This window comes from Malaya genurostris, chromosome 2, assembly GCF_030247185.1.
Source record: "Malaya genurostris strain Urasoe2022 chromosome 2, Malgen_1.1, whole genome shotgun sequence".
NCBI lineage: Eukaryota > Metazoa > Arthropoda > Insecta > Diptera > Culicidae > Malaya > Malaya genurostris.
This window is the reverse complement of record NC_080571.1, coordinates 290,619,526-290,637,750: the sequence shown is the minus strand read 5'-3', so window position 1 is coordinate 290,637,750 and position 18,225 is coordinate 290,619,526. Positions and strand designations below refer to the sequence as shown.

The window sequence follows — 18,225 nt, the reverse complement described above, 5'->3', positions numbered from 1 at the left end:
CCTGGGAACGCAACAAAAACGGAACTCAGGAGCCAATAGCAGGACGCGAAGGTGAAGCAAATATTTCAGAAGAGGCCCGATCTTTTGGTACGTACGTTTGGTGGCTTGAAAAATAAAAATGTTTTCAATATTCGTGCATACTCGGTAAAATGTTATTTATTAATTATTTGTTGTGTGTTTTATACAATATTTGTTTTACATTTTTCTTTGGAAATTCGTGCATACTTCCAAGAACCGGCGAGGTTTAAGTCGTTCAAAGTGAAAACTATACCGAAACGTAATAATAAACAGGATGTTATGGCTAAAATCGCGGACTCGAAGGTTGTATCGCGAGTATTTGAAGAAATTTTCCTAGGTGATAATGGACGATGAAACTCATGTGCTGGAAGGATTTAAGCACCTTCCCGAAATATCTTTTTATGCTGTCATGCAACTGAACGGCATGGAGAAGCATTTCAGGACGAAGAAAAGACCAAGTTTCCCAAAAATATTTGGGTTGGCAGGCAATATGCAGCTGTGGTCGGGCAAACCAAAGCATCATCTCTACCGGAACGGTAAGTCAGGAAATATATCGTGAAGAATGTCTAAAGAAGCGATTGTTACCATTCCTATACAGCCATGATGCTCCTTCACAGTTCTGAGCTGATTTAGCATCTTGTCACTTCGCCAAAGATGTTTTGGAATGGTATAAAGCGGAGGGAGTCCATGATGTACCGAAAGAGGCGAATTTACCTAGTTGGCCCGGAGTTGCGACCTATCGAGTGGTATTGAGAAACAACATAAACAATTTCGAAAATCTTGGACAAAAGCAGCTAACTTGGTTGCAGAGAAGTCAGCACAGACCCTAATGACTAGAGTAAACTCAAATAGCCCTAGTTTCTTCATGCAGCCTAATTAAGTAACTGTAATTCGTTTTTGGAGGATAAATTTTGCACAATTAAATGAACAAAAATGTTGCTTGAATTAACAGCATATATATTTTATCCAAATTTAATCTGTCCAGATTTTGCCGTGAACCAGCTTTTTTTTCGTTAGGATAATTTCTGATCCGAATATGCGTTTTGTCGGTTACTACGGTTATACCTTTATATCTCCGGAATCAAAAGTGATAGCCTTTTAATCTTTGAACTTGAATAATAACCTACGAATTAAAACATGTTGAAATCGGTCTAGCCATCTCCAAGAACAATTGAACGAAGAGAAAAACATTCGGAAGATGCACACTCAAACATTTTCCGACCTCGTCATGCTGAGTCGAACGATATATAACATTAGGGGTCTCCGCACTATCCGGGGCTTCACTCAAAAGTCAACTTTTCAGCAATTTCATATCTTTTCAAAAGAGTAAGGCAAAAGGTGTGAACATTGTAAAAGTTAACTTTCGGAAATTACTAGAACAATTTCACACATGAATCACATTTCATTTCGTCAATAAAAAATCATTGATTTTAAAACATTCATTCCTAGAACTCCCTAAGGCCTTTAATTCTATGGAAAATCACGAAGGGCAGCTGTCCCGGTTTATGTCATCTATATAAATATAATTATTATTCTTCAGAACGAATTCCACACATGTTATTATTCCAAATCACCAGCATCCCAACACCTATGGAAGAGTCGGATGAGTCGTCGTCCATACGTAAAGTAGGTGAAGCAGAATAAATTCCTTACAATCCAATTCCATTTTTCTTCCTTGTGAATAATATTGAAAATTACGGAGTGACCAGTTATCATGTAGTTGTGATGCTCAATCTGACTTGAAATTATGTCAAAATACAATATCTTAAAATAACTCTTGTTGATCACATTTTTTCATAAAAACACAACAAATGTTAAGATTTCCATCATGATTACAATGAAAATATCGGCTGAAAACAATAACAGATGGATTATAAATAGCGACTGTGATTGAACTCGTATCCTTTTCCCAATCCATTTCAAAATCATTTGGCCAATTGAATTACTCCGGATGTGATGAAACACATACTTTTTCAGACTGTACACGGCATGTGTGGCTCAAATTTCCGTTTAGCCACTGTGATCCCGTTTCGCACGCAAATACTAATCAAGTCATTCTAACTTTCTTATCAATTTGTCTTCAAAAATTGTTTTAACTGTGTTAAGAGTAAATGGATTGACCTCGAATTGTCATACTTTCTTTTCTGTGGACAGTGGAAATAATATATTTTAAATAGATATACAACCAGAATATTTTGGGAACTAATGAGAATTGTTAAAAAATAATCGAAAAAAATAATATTTTACACACGATTTATACGTTAGGTATGTTATGTTTTCAATAACATTAGCAAGTAAATGAAGCGTAAAATGTGCAAAACAAAGAACTTTACAAATCCTGCCGTTATAATTTGTCGTTAAACATTTCCTGCAACAGACAAGTTCTAATCATCAAACCCACGAAGAAGAACATATACTAACTTCATAGCATAGAATCCTTATAACATTGCAACATAAAGAAACTGTAGCCAACAGGAAACTTACTCTCTATCTGTCTTTTATTGAATTCGATTTCCCCCCAAACGGTCGTGCATTCATCCTTGAGCAGATACAGAGCACTGCACGATTTTCCACTTACGGTTTCGGTTGGCTTCCGAAGGGTTTTCCTTTCTCCATCCGTTGGGATTGTTTCCTAAAAGCGCATCGCCGAATGACAGTCATAGTGAGGGAGTTGAGCGTCTGGACAAGTCTTTCCTTCCAGCTATGGCCACACAAGAAAGCAGAAAGGGAACCAGTCACTATAGGTACCTACCATGGCTAGCAGTCTTGCCAAAAAGAAACCGCAAACTGTGCTGAAAAATGACTAAAACGTGCTGCGGTCGATGTCGGTGCTTCGGCAGAGGATTGATTCATCGTAATCGTTAACAGAATATTGTTTTCTTGGGTTAGTAGGAGTCAGTGATCAGAAAATAAGCTAACATTACCGCTAATATCGGTCGTCTTTCATTCGGTTAAACTGTTATATGTGAGGTTATGATCATCATAATCTTTCTTTTTTTTTCCAAATTCAACCAATAGAGTTCCGCTTTTCGTTTTCTATCTCACGTCTAATTGAGCCCATCATGAGAAATTGTGTTCCTTGTTAGAAAAGATTTACGGAGTAAAAGACGACTTCGAAGACATTTTACAGAACATCGTTTATCACTCGAATTGAAGATTCAAACATCAACATTGTCACTGCGGTCTACTGCAGTACTCTTATACGTAAAGCGATTATTTTTCATTCACTGATAATGGCGAATAGCCATTGTCCCTTCCGACTTCATTACTTCCTATTGGATGCTCATTTCGGTTAGCGAAAACCTCATAAATCCGGGAAAGACAAATTGGACAGTGCCATTCCGACGCTACTGAGTGCTGTGAATTCTCACCATTATCGACATTGCTTTTTTGATATACCGTGATTGCTTTTTTGCTTATCAAAATATGATTAGCAGAGAAATGTTTCTCTTACAATATTTCTTATTATATTGACCTTGTATTTCGGAGGATGAGTCTGAGCAACTGTACGGGCATATCGCTTCGGAAAGAGATCATTTTTCATTTCCCTTAGAGCAAATTCAGCAGCTGCGAGATTCATATGGGTGGTCTATAATATAACTAAAACTGAAACAAACGTATCCCCAGCAAGTCGTTCTAGTTTTATTTATTCGACCAGTTCTTCTGTCAAATTTAAAACTGGTCTACGATGCCGTTCTATTTTTTGTATATTTGAAACACGAGTAAAACACTGCTGGGGCTGCCAGTTTTTCTTGTTAGAAAATCCAGATTTAAATTTTGTAACTGACATAAATTATGCATCTAGAACTAAAACACTCCTGAATATGCCCTTAGGTGGTTCGCTTTTCACTGTTAGCAGCGCCTTGATGGTTCACTTGCAAAGCGTGAAATACTTAGCGCGATTTGTTCCACTACGGAAAACCATTATTTTTTGCGGTAGATTTTATCAGGAAGAGATTTTAAACATAAAATAAACAGGAAGACTGTTTTGATACAATAATGCGTATGTCTGATTATCACATTAGGCAAATATTTTTTCTGTTACCAACGGGCAAAAAAACATGTTGCCTCAAAAATAAACAAACAGCCGATGCTAGTTCCAATGATACTCGCCTCGACACTAAGATAGTCGAAAAAATTACGTAGAAATTAGTGGAATCGTGTATATTTTTACTTCACGTTTCAACAGTTCAATCCACTAAACAGAAACATAGCAAATATTTCGCTGTTTGAATAAAAAGTGAGCACGTGTCTTTTCTGATGTCTCGGATGTAAATAAGTCGGTGGTAATTTGCAATACCTATTACCCGAATTCATCAACCATCTCGATAAAGTCTCCTTGAATGAATATTCGTGGTAGTGGCAGTGCTGGATCTTCTTTTGAGCCTGCCTCTTCTGCATTTTGTCCTCGATGCATGCTCAATCAATCCGACCCGCCTAGGTTCGACATTCAGTTGGATGTAAGGCTTGTTTGCGACAAAATCTGGACAGATTGAATTTAGAATAAAACACATTTCCTGTTAGTTCAACCCAAGATGCATTTTTCATTCGTTTAATTAAGCATTTTAAGTCATCTTAAAACTAATTACACTTACTTAATTAAACTGCCTGCAGACCCGACGAACTTTTAAGTTTACTCCAGCCATTAGGGTCTGTGCCAAATTCTCTGCGTCCGATTTTGCTGCTTTTGTCCACAATTTTTGAAATTTTTCTGTAGTTGTGATTATATTGAGAGAGTTCTCCCTTCACGAGAGCCCAATAGCGCTCGATAGGTCGCAACTCCAGGCAGTTTCAGTTCACCATGGACTCCATTCGCCGTATACCATTCCAAAACACCTTTGGCGTAGAGACAAGATGCCAAATCATACCAGAAGAGTGAGGGAGGATCATGGTTGTATAGGAATGGTAAAAATTGCTTCTTTAGACATCCTTCACGGTATATTTACTCGTTTACCGTTCTGGTAATGATGAAAATTTGGTTTGCTCGACCACAGCTGCATGTTACCTGCCAAACCAACTATGTTTTTGCTCCTCCACTCCGTTTTTCATTGCATCCGGAAAGCTGCTTGAAGTACAACCCTATTCTTTATCTTTTGGATGCACCCGGCGGACGAATGGACCTTTCTGGCCTCGTTCCGAATCAAAAGATTTGGATTGTGTAATCCCTGCTTTTCCTTACGTTCATACGATTTTTTTTATGAAATTTTTTTATTCAGGCTAATTTGCGTACAAGCTTTACGTGGCCGAACGAGCTATATTTTTATTGGATAAAATAATTTTTTTATCGTTGGATCTCGTTGTCACCCTTTTTCTAGGGGGAGAGGAGCTTCAATTTTTATCTTGCGATGATTGAGGGACACTTTGTCCATAACTCGTGTCGTCCTCCATTGCCGCATCGGTGGTATCGTTGTTGGTTTCCGTTTTTTCTTCGTTTTCCTTGTAATTCGCATTCTTGGGTTGGTTGTTAGTTGCTGTAAACTCGCCTTGTTGTGCATTAATTGCAGTTGCTGGTTGGTTTGATGGTACAACAGGAGTACTGCGCTCACTAGTTTCCGTTGTTGAGCGGTTGTCCTTGTTTTTGTTTGAAGATGTCCTTTTCGCAGTATCAGTGCAAGGTTTGCGTAGTGTGCAGGTTGTTCACAAAACTGACATGTAACCAGTTGATTTCCATACGTAATCAGCGTTTTACACGGATGTATCCCGTCTTGATCACGAATGATGTAAGATGGAATTGCTTTACGTAGTTGCATACGTACCACTCGCACGCCATTCCGGACACCCGGAAAAAATTCCACCATTACTTCCCTTTCGATGGAAAGAACTTCACCGTACTGCGACATACTTTCCCCAACGAACCCATCACTGGTCTGCGGGGGAAGGTCATGCACGCGTACTTCTATGGCATTGTCCACCAAGTACACAGGGATTTTATAATTAACATTGTCATGATCAACACTGTGCACCCCGTTATTAACCGAAGCAAATGCAATTGCATCTCTTTCACATTTGAACATAATGTACACACAGTTAGACGCCTTGTTGAATTGAATCTCACTTACATCATTAACGTTTAGATGCACTCGTTCCTTAAGCAAGATTTCATTTTCGGTTGCTGCTGGTCTAACTTTGCAGCGCTTGAAATCAATACAAATTGAATTCGGCCAAGTTTCAGGCTTTGTTTCATCGTATTTGCCCATTTCGTACAGTCTATTGTTCACTACACTGTATTGTCTTTGTTTCTATCGCCTTGACCGTAAGCAATTGTCGACTGTGTCGGATGAGATGCGAGCACGAACTGTTCACACGGTTGCATTGCTTCGCTTTTGTTTTGACACTCCGTTCTCCGTGAAATTTGGCATCGTACCATTGAGGGAAACCGGTGATGGGGTGGTACGAAGCAAACGATGTTGTTTTTGTACCGATTGAGACAAATTTACCCTACTCGCCTGAACTTCGCCCAATACATACAAAAAACCTGAGCGACTATGAAGGGAAAGCTTCGGAAAACAATATATGATTTTTTTTGCGGTAACTCGCATTCCGTCGGATCTCAACGTGTCTCTGCAAACATCGTTATCGATTACGTTGAAGTTGAAGTGTTCCACCGCATAAAAGAACAACATGCGAGTTGCGCATCAAAACCATCCACGGGGTCTCTCCGTCTTCCCTCGGAAAACCCTCGACGATTTGCTTCTACTTTAACCTATATTTCTTCAATTGTGAAAAATTACAATTTTCGGGTAAGTCGATTTCACAGATGAAAAGCAATAGATGACGTTTTTTTCTAGACGTACACTACTACACAAAATTTTGGATCCACTTGGATAAAATATGTTTTGCCTTTCTCTATAGAAAGTTAATAGAATTGCTGGATGAACCGACTTTTGATTGGAACTCCGGAGACCCATAGTGTTTTATTCTATTCGACTCAGCTCGATGAGATTGTATAATGTGTGTGTGTTCATCTTTTAAAAATTTTCTCCGCATAAGTTTCTCGAAGATTGCTGAACTGATTTTAACAAGCTGAGGCTCGCTTGATAGCCACTCTTGGGATATGAATCTAACTCAAATATTATTTCTGTATAAAATGTTTAAAACGACGAATGAGAGATTATCTTTGTTTACTTTATCTTTCGATTATTGCGAAATATTCCTAAATAAAAGATGATAGATTTAGTTATTATTATCGGAAAATAATTGGAGAGAAGGATTGCTAATAGTACCGTAATAATCGAAAAAGAAAGTAAACAAAGAGAATCTCTCATTGTTACATTCGTCGTTTTGAACATTTTATACAGATTCGACTGGCACTTCCGGTTCTGGAGATATAATGGAATAAGTGACAGCCTTTTGCACGACACTTCATAGTGCATCCAAACTTTTATATACTAGTGTAGCCGTTCTCGAGATATTAAGACGTACAATTTACAGCCCTATCACAATATTATATAGCCAGTTCGGTTTCACATCTCATCCAAGTCAGTCGACAAACCAAAACCGCTTACGGTCGGGACAGAAGAAACCAAGTACAGTATTGTGTAGTGAACAATAGAACGATCTCGAAATGAGTTAACCAAACGAACAAAAGCTACCGCCGGTACGAAAGAATACAATTATTGTTGACTTCAGACAGTGCAATACAATAAGACCAATAATGTTGTTTACATCCAGTCCATAAAGAGTTGGATGCAATTCAATTCGCTAAAGATAATAATAATGTGCACTATGTGGAGCATGAAAATATCAAGTACAACATTCCAGTATATATGGAAGATAGTGCTATAGAAATGCGTGTACATGATCTTCCCTCAAGCGTCATCGATCCTTATATTCGTAAAACTATGTCCCAATACGGAGAGATTCTCTCTATAGAAAAAGAAAAGTGGAAGAATTTTTTCCCCGGTATTCTAAATGGCGTACGTTTGTTACGCATGCGCTTGAGGAGGCCTATACCTTCTTATGTGACATTCGGTCAGGATACAAGAATACCGTGCAAATCACTTGTTACCTATGACAATCAGATGGCCACATGTCAATATTGCCCAAAAGCTGTTCATTACGGTAAGCCATGTGATAAATCGGACAAGGAGACAACTATACCAAAGGACAACGGTGCTTCCTTCACACCAACCCCAAGCAACCCCAGTACACCTGTGACAGTCACCAACAACAGTGAAGCATCCGCTTCAACAAAACCATTCAACGTATCCCCTATAGAACAAAGTACACCAGCTACAATTAACAGCTTACCATCTAACCAACCAGCAACTGCAAACAATGTACAACAAGGCGCATCTACAGCAACTAGTAACGAAATCAACAACAATACCACGGCAATGGATGACGAGACGAACCACGAACAAACTGCCCCTCAATCCTCGCATGAGGAAAATGGAAGCTCCTCTCCCCCTAGAAAAAGAGTGACAACGAGATCCAATACAAAAAAAATATCTAAAAATTCAGCTAAATCGGCCACGTAAAGCTTGTACGCAAATAGGCCTGAATAAAATATCTTTTAAATAAAAAAAAAAAATATTATATAGCTGTAACTTCTTCATATTTGCAAAGGCACTAATCAAATTAATGTCAAATTTTCGTTTTTATTAAAAAAAATTAACCCAAAATATTCCACAGAAAACTAAAGAGACGAATAGTTAGCTGCACTGAAGATGTGTGCATAATTCCATCCTAATCTGAATCTGAAGTAGATCCTTATTTTGCCAACATTTCTGTTGCTAGTTTTTGATATTACTCCGAAGTCGCACTAACGGGAATTTTACTTTCTCTCCCGTAAATGATCGCATTATAAACAAAAGAACAGAGACGAAATATTTTCATTTTTCGCTCCCACAAAAAAGAGTCATTAGAGTGTGAAAGTCATTCGACTCCTTGCAACATGACATATATACATCATATGTAGGAAAGTTTAGTAGAATTTCCATTTTCATACTTTATTTGACAAAATGAAAATTGGTTGAATTTGTTTATAAAGAGTACAAACAGAAACAACAGGTGAAATTCACTGTGTTCATTCGATCAAATTCGACAATGAATGAGTAGAGAAACGATAGACGGAAAGAGCATGATTCCGAAACTACTGGTACTTGTGTTGTCGACTGAACATGTATCTCGCTTTCATAATGTGCGAGCGAAGCTGGCAGTAATATTTATTCTTGCTCGTTTTAGTCTATTTTGGATAAAATAAAATAAATTATTGTTATATACTCTGCTCCTAAGATCTAGTTAGATAAACAGAGGTAAGGCGAATTTAGGTTCAAATAATTTGAATAGGTATTACTTAAAATTGTAATGCGTCAATAAGATTTTTTCGAGATGACACTAAATCTCGACGTTCCATGCAATTCTAAGACTTTTAGTATTTTTATTTCGATTTCGGAAATTTCTTTCACCCTCACCTATGTGATATAAACACTGAAAAATATTTTTGTGAACTACTCGATTCAATCTGAATCAAATTTTGTCAAAAATGGGCCCAATTTAGTGTCACAAATTATTTAATAAAAAGTTAAACAATGTTTTTATGAGACTGTTTTGAAGAAAGAGAAAGGTATTATCAGACCACTAGGTGGATTAGGAAGAGTTTTTTTCAAGCAATCAACATTTGTTCGGGAAAACCATATCCCAAAGTCCAAAACAAGCATATTTTGCTTGAATGTGCTATATCTTGTTTTTGAACGACTATGTTTTTGATTTGATGGCCCATTAATTGTTTTGTTGTTTTAAGCAACCGGGATTATTCTGCGTGTACAGATAAAATGCGGTATAAACTTTGTGAGGGCTATGAGAAACATAAAAATTCATGTAATTATTTTTCGGGTATTATTTTTGGAATCTCTGACAAAAATCCTATTATATCTTTTCGAATGGCTTAGAAGTTTCGAAAAAAAAAATAGTCATATCAATATTCATTGTAGTAAAACCACCCAGTTTCAATTTTGATAATCCATTATATGTTGAATATATTTTGGAACGGTAAACAGCAAACATTAGCCAAACACTTTAAATGTTTAGAGTTTCTAAAAGATAACTAGCATAATCCAATATATCAAATATAAGCTCGTTGAATTATTCCCCGAATATGAACACATTTTCTACTGCTGCCGAAGCAACTCTGCACATATTCAGTTATTTCGAGCCTCGCCCAAGCGGTAGTAGTTTGATTCGTTCTCCATTCGATTCGATTGCGATTACTCTAATGCCAATTCAACGTAAATCAGAAAGTATCTGATGCAAACGTTACTGAATTCCAATTTCATAGCACACTGCACATTTTCTAAATTTTCGATCTGCAGTCTGCCCACAGATTTGTTGACTTCCACCCACAACGTTTTGATAAAATCAATAAACATACATCAATTCCACGCTGGAACGGTTTGCAAAGCGAGTCGTACCGTTCCGTTATCAGTTAGAGAGAAGAGATTGCGAAAACAGGAAGATTTAGTTTTTTTACGGTCTGGGTCCAGAAAGACTACTCTCTTGAATAAAGATTGAATCATGATCCTCAGATCGGAGTTCCCAAGAAAGCTTGTTAACATTATTAGCTACTAATCATAAAAAATCTACTTAAGTGTATCTACCAGACAAATACTTCCGGTATTTTCCGTTTACTGAGTACTAACGAAAAAATATCTAATGCGGCTTCGCTAAATCGTTTTCGTTCACTTCCGCGGGTCGGCAGCCAACTTAGCTGGTGTCGCGTCGGCGCCGAGCAATCTTGGCTTCGGTTATGTAGAAAGGAGACATAAAATACAAAAAAAAATAATAATGTGATGAATTCGAAATTACCCCTTCGGTGAAATGTCCCTTTAGGTGAAATGACCCTTTCGATGAAACTATTTTCGACGAAATGACCTATTCGGCGAAATCACCTATTTTGCGAAACGACTTTCGGTGAAATGACCCGCTCCCGCAAAATATCAGTGTCTGTATGTGAGTATGTAACAAATAATTAAGATGGTTGCGAACTAAAATTCAAATTAAAAGTCTTATACCGTTTTCGTTTTTGAGCCTATACGCGGGCGACTCTGACTCCGAGTAAAACGAGCACGTGGTAAACAACTCATAAAAAAATAAACAAACTCGCATGCATGCGTGGTGCGACCCAAGAAAATTTTCAGAGCGAAACGACGCGGTTGGAGTCCGATCTACAGCGACCCCAGGTTGCTGAAACAAACACATCAAAAGTTGTTTGGGCGACTCTGGGTCAGCTCTTGGACTGCTCTGATCAATAAAATCAATAAACGGAAACGGTATTAAAGAACCATGAAAACAAATTCTTATTTCACACAGATGCGACCTCCAGTTCCGGAGTTACAGGAAGATACGTGTTAGAAAAATGAAAATAAAGGCACTAACAGCATACCTACAGATACGTATTTCGGATTTTTTGAACACTAGGATTGGTTACTAATATTGGTGAGTCCAGTAAGTTTACAAATTTAAGAATGAAAATTGTGAGATTTTCTTAAAAAATGCAATACCTTCGGTTTAACCCCTAAGTGTTTTGAAATTAAATATGGTAGCTTTGTTTTGAATAAAATCATTTCTAAAATTTAACTGAAGTCTTAAAAGAACATATAAAGTCTTAAAAGATCATTTAAAAATGAAGAATATGAAAAGCTATAGCCTACATTTAATTTTTCTATTCATTCCTAAATAAAGTCAAAGCAGCCGACACATGCGAATCCAAAAGGAAATGCAAACTCATAACTCCTCTAAACTAACAACTCCTCTGTATACACACTTAATAGGACAAATCCCTTATAAAACCGAGAACAGGGTAGCAAGTTCACATGGCTTTTCAAGTTACTACCTACAAACATCAACAAACGACATCTTGAAATAAACAACACAGAAACTTACAAATTATTCGAAGTTATTTTAAAGTATTCGAAAAATCTTCAAAAGTATTCGAAGAATCTTCGAAAATATTCGAAGCTTCGCAATTAAGTCTCATATAATATATCTATCGATTCAAGTAATAAGAAATATACGATTTTTAAAACCGTATGGAACGGTGGCCTCTTTAAGGAGCAAATGCACCTTGACAAACAAAAAGTTAAAAGAAATCAACTGAACAAGACTGACAGTGCGATACCATTCACAAACGCATAATATTAATGTGTATAGCACAGCTCACACCAAATAGAATTATACAGTATGAAAGTGTGCTGAAGCAAAAGTGTGATAATAAGTGCAACTATTCTGATCTGATAGAACGTTGACGTTTGTAAATGGCAAAACAAGCATCTTCATCATTTTTTTACTTTGTTTTTTTTTTGTATGTTGTCAATTTTGTGAGCAAGGGAAGAACTTGTTTTTTCGTTGATTTGTTTTGATTTTATTTGGCAGCCGTGATTGTGCAAGGAAAATGTGTGGTTAAAGAAACCCGACCAGCTAGCAGAAACAAGTTTATAACAAAATGTTATTTTCGTAACACGTGTTGATGTCAGTCTGGTCTCGTTAGTAGTTAAAATCACTTAAGAACGCGGATGACATGTCAATACCCGATTAAAAATTAAAAACAGATTTATAACAGAAAGCAATTTTCAAACAAACATCATTTTATTTGTAGTCAATGTTAGAAAGAAATCGCAACTGAAATTTTTCGTGTTCGAAAATCGCGACTAAAATTATTTTCAGACAAACTGAAGTTATTTTCAGACAAACAAATCATCGATCAGAAAATTCACTGAAGAAAAGTTGACTACTGATTTCTTGCAAACGCGATTCTCACTGAAACTGCTTTCACATGGCAAAAAACAGTTGTGAAAAGTTCACTAGCGAACATTCTCCTTGTAGATATTTAAGAAAAAAGGTCACACATTGAATATATCTGATAACAGCTTTTGCAATGACTGAGTGGAAACATTTATTGGAGAAGCCAAATAAATGAAAAACCCTCAGAAAAGATTATTTTTTTGGAAAAAACTATGCTCACAGACAAGACTCGAATCTTCGTTCTTATGCGATCCGTGCATACGCGCTACCATTTCACCACCCTAAGCCTTGTGATAGACACAGTTCTAAAACACGGTTAGCCATGGCAGGTACATCGAACATGGTCTACATTGTGGCCGTCTCAAGACCGATACCATACATCCAAACATCTTCTATGTTCGTCAAACACTAGTCGCCGATGAACAAAAACTGAAACCTTTCTGATGCCGTTTTCGCTTGATGCCAAACCTAATCCAGTGTCAAACCGTTTGTTTAAAGCTAGTTTCGAACCTAGTTTCAACGTTGTTGAACGGAAAATCAAGTCAGTTTCGAACTTGATTTTTTTATCAGGTTTCCTCAAACCCCTGTTGCTAAGTGCGAACCAAACACAGTTTCGTGAGAAGTGTTTGATTAATGAAACTAACCTAGGTCAGTTTCAGTTTTCTCAAGCGAAAATGTTCATTGCACGTAGGGTGGTCGAAATGATAAAAAATGCTAAGTTTTTTACTCTTGCAATTTGATGCGCTGTTGATAAGTAAATCAATAGTAGTGATGTATTGAAAATTTATTCTGCAGTACCGTGGTGGTGGAGCAATAGCATCAATAGTCACAGCATCACGTGCTGTGATAAATAATATAGGGTGATTTTTTAAGAGCTTGAGAACTTTTTTAAACAATAAATCCTTACTCCTCCTTGAGTACTATGGTTAGTTTGATATTGTTAAAAAATCGAATGATAAAATGAGTAATTCTTGGACATTCGAAAGTTCAAGTTACCATTCTTTTAAATATTGTATCCATTAACTTTTACATGAACACTGCATTCGTTTAATAGTTTTATCAATAGTCATCTCATTAGTCAACACCACATAATTTTGTTTAGTACCCCACCTACAATTAATGAATGGTTGAGTTCGGCACTGAGAATCTATATCAGAAAGTTTTATATGAAAATAATGTGCAGTTCTTCTGTTATAGAGGAGTGAAGATGAGGAGTGATTGTACCAGTATGCAGCTTATCGTTCGAGTCAATGCATAAAATCGCACAACTAATGGTTTTCAATCCACCAGAATTTACCCGACGCGAACGAACTTCAGCATGCTAAATTCAAAGCAAACCTCTATGATTGATCTCATTATTTAAACAGCAGCTTATTTACGTAGCCATTCAACCAGAAATGAGCCTCATCGCTGAACAAAATTTGTCGATAAAAAAGCGGATTTTCCGAATGGACCACCTAAGACGCAGCCGCGGTCAACATTTAAATGAAATTATCTTCAAAAAGTAAATGTCATGTACCAATCTAACGTTTAAAATAAAGAACCGATGAGATTTTGCAAATTTTATGCGTTTTATTGTTTAAAAAAGTTCTCAAGCTCTTAAAAAATCACCCTTTAGTTATAATGATAATGAAAACTTTAATAATGTGCACCTAGCACAAATTAGGGAGTAAAAAACCTTTACCTCTAAAATTTACCACAATCTGTATGGCTAGCAAGCCGAAACTCGTTTCGTTCGGGACGTCAGTTTAGATATTAATCTTAGGTTTAATATCAAAGAAGTGTTCTGCAAATAGCATTAACTTTACGTCTGTCTAGCGGTTTATGTTGAGCCGTCGGGTCGAAGGTAGCAGTTCAACATAAACTGCTACGCACTGATGAGTCTAAGACGAAACGTTAAATTAAGTAAAGATTAATTAAAAACCAATCATAAAGCACGTTATGCAATTGATTAAAGAATATTACTCAATTTAGCTTGAATATCATATGCAAAAGTAACAGGAGCGCAGATTATCGCTAGGCCAATTCAAATGCGTCATTCAAAAACTGCTCCTGCTGTGTGTTCGAGGCATGAGAAATGCTGCGCTCGTATTACTTCTAGAAATCAAATTCATCCTAAATAGTGTTTTATTGGGTTTAATCCAAATAGTTCAGTGTAATCAACCAGCCGGAATTAAAACAGCCTTTCGTCACTATAATCACTATTTGCAATGGTGAAAAAATATTGTTGTTCATATCGACAACCATAAGTGCTTCGGAAATACCGCAGCCATCAGTTGCGAATTTATTCAGTAGAGATTTTTTTATTTATGAAAGTATAATAATTAAGTATTTCACGAATCACTTCGGAGTTGAACTGAAGCTTAGTGGAATTTCAGCATCAAAATATCATCGGAGACTCTCCTCCCTTTCAATCATCTCTTCGGCGATATTTCTGTCGATGAAAATTCGTCATCAAGTCTCGCTGACACAGAAAATGATTTGTGAACTTCGAGGTTCATAATTTTGTGGATGCTTGTTTCATGAATGAAAATCTCACGAATGATTTTTGCAGTTGCTGAGTTTTTTAAGAATATCTCTAGAAATGAGCTTTTTCAGATCATGATGTTCTAACTAAATTTCTAAAAAGTATCAAAAAAGCAAATGTTCAGATATTATTCTGTTATGACCTGTAATCGTGTACTGCCCGGAACCTGCTCACTACGGTGAGCCTGATGAGAAATTGAAAAAAAAAACATGAAAAAACTTCCAGCTATATAAAAATTAAAGTAAAAAACAACCCCTTTTTCGACAGTTTATGCCGGAATGAATAAAAACAACAAAAACGCGATTAGCGAACCAATATCCCCACCCGTCTTTACGAGATAGCGATGAAATCCTCCAAATAAATGCAATGCGAATGATAAACGTTTTATTCCAAACATTTTGAAACGTGTGAAATAAACTTACCTGTATATATTCATTTTCCTTGAGACTACCCACTTTGGGTACGTAATATTTCGGTATAAAAATTGCCAATTCTGGATGCTTTGTTTATATTTATCACTCGCATATGTGGGCTGGTAAATCCGAGTCGATTTATGATGTTTATTTATCACCTATGCCACTTTAAACCACGGGTCTCTACATCCTTTTCGTTGATTGCACCCTAGCGGATTTTGTTTTTTTATGACCATAGCCTACTGGGACTGGCGGTTTTTTTATACTGAATCTTTTTTGTCCACAACCATCATCACATTCGCCGTATGGGGAATTCTGGCGAATCAACTACCGAACCAGGTCACACTTGCCGCGGACTTCCGGACAGGAAATTAATGACTTTTTCACACTTTCACACTGCTTTGTTTGGTGTTCTCGGGTCTATCTCTCGCTCGCTATCCCGCGGGACCACCACCGCCACGGCTTAATTTGAATATGACTTTTATTCAATTTTCACATGCGGCACAAAGTGGCACTAACGAGCGGGATAAAAGTTTAATGTATCATGTGACTTCACCCGTGGAAACTTTTCTCCCGGGCTTTCGAACTGCAGCACCGATAACTATTTGTGTCGTTAACTCTCCCAAATCTATCGAACCATTGCAAATATTCGAAACATTAACATATTTCACTACATTTAATGATTCTGCTCTTCATACGGCACAGCACTCGCGGTTCCAGCTGAACGATGGAAAACGACAGAAAAGTGGTAGGTACTTGACACTCCCCGTTGTGCTCTATTTTCCTTGTTCAGCTAGTTTTATTGACCCAGAGAACAGCGAGCTGCCCTCCAACCCTCGCGCACACCCGACGCGGCTTGTGCGTGTCTATTTTGGCAAAAAACCCAACGATGCGTTAACAATCGAATAATGAAGAAATAGGCACCAATAGACCGCAAATCGTTTTCTATGCTGATTTCTGATTATTAGATTCTAATCGTTTCTCTACCCGGCGGATCGGTTCATTTATGTGTGGCTATTATGTTGCTTCCTACTGTGAGGTCGCATCGTTAGAGCACACTAACTAATTCACTATCTGGTTGATGGTTTGTCAACACGAAACCGCAGTTTTATACGCCAGTCGTTACAGGAACGCCAGGTGGGAACATCAGTTCCCGCCGACCGTTTATGATTGCGTTCCGGGGGATGGAGGCGGTGCTGGAATTAAACGGGAATGGTCGAATGAGCTGACTAATTGAATGAATGAGATTAATTGCGGGTGAATCTTTTGTCGAGTGACCAATTAGCAAACGATCGTAAATTACGGTTGCCACGAGAGTTGGTGTGTCTAATGTGAATTTGATGTGAGATTGATGTTGATGTCTATAAAAAACAATTCGAATTCCATCGACAATATGGGGATTATATTGATCAGTGAGGTTGTGACAAGATTTTATTTTCTGATGGTATGATAAATCAATGACTCTGATTTGCTTCTTCAAAAAGAATCTGTCAACTCGCACTTAAAAGTTTTCATTTAAATCCAATTGATCATCACTTTATCAATTTATGGTAACAAAAGGTTCTAACGAATTCAACTAAATAATTATAAATTCAGTTAAAAAAAACGATGTTTAAGGTGGTTCTGAAAGTCAAGATGGCGACTTCCGGTTTCTTGATATACCTTGAAAACCCTTAAAATATGGGTATTTTCGGAACGGGATTGATGAGTAGATGTCAGAAAACGATGTTTGAGGTGATTCTGAAATTCAAGATGGCGACTTCCAGTTTCTTGATATTCCTTGAAAACCCATCCAATATGGGTATTTTCGGAACGAAATTGATAAGTACATGTCGAAAAACGATGTTTGAGGTGGTTCTGAAGGCGAAGATGGCGACTTCCGGTTTCTTGATATGGGTCGGTGTCGGAAAACGATGTTTGATGTTGTTACCGGAGGATATTATATTAGAATTCGTGACGACACCAAACATAGTTTTGAGGCGTCTGTTTATTAATTACTTTCCAAAAATAACCATATTGCAAAGGTTTTCAAGGAATATCAAGAAACCGGAAGTCACCATCGTTGATTTCAGAACTACCTCAAATATCAATTTTCGACATCTACTCATCAATTCCGTTCCGAAAATACCCATACTGTAAGGGTTTCCAAGGAATATCAAGAAACCGGAAGTCGCCATCTTGGATTTCAGAACCACCAAGTTTCAAATATCGTTTTCCGACATCTACTTTTCAATCTCGTTCCAAAAGTACCCATATTGTAAGGGTTTTCAAGGAATATCAAGAATCCAGAAGTCGCCATTATGGATTTAAGAACCACCTCAAACATCGTTTTCTGACATCTACTCATCAATCCCGTTCCGAAAATACACATATTTCAAGGGTTTTCAAGGTACATCAAGAAACCGGAAGTCACCATTTGAATTTCAGAACCACCTTAAACATCGTTTTTCGACATCTACTCATCAACTTCGCTTCGAAAATACCCATATTGTAAGGGTTTTCAAGGAATATAAAAAAACCGGAAGT

General features: G+C 37.2%; 1 protein-coding gene across 1 annotated transcript in view; it reads right to left on the bottom strand.

The window, feature by feature from the left end:
* LOC131430558 (A disintegrin and metalloproteinase with thrombospondin motifs 7) overlaps positions 1-16,155 on the bottom strand; it is a 375,000-nt gene extending 358,845 nt beyond the window's left edge. The window contains exon 1 of the mRNA XM_058595626.1: positions 15,709-16,155. Within this exon, the coding sequence (XP_058451609.1) occupies positions 15,709-15,722 (14 nt within the window). The 5' untranslated portion in view covers positions 15,723-16,155. The remainder of the gene's footprint in view (positions 1-15,708) is intronic.
* Between the last annotated feature and the right edge of the window lie 2,070 nt (positions 16,156-18,225).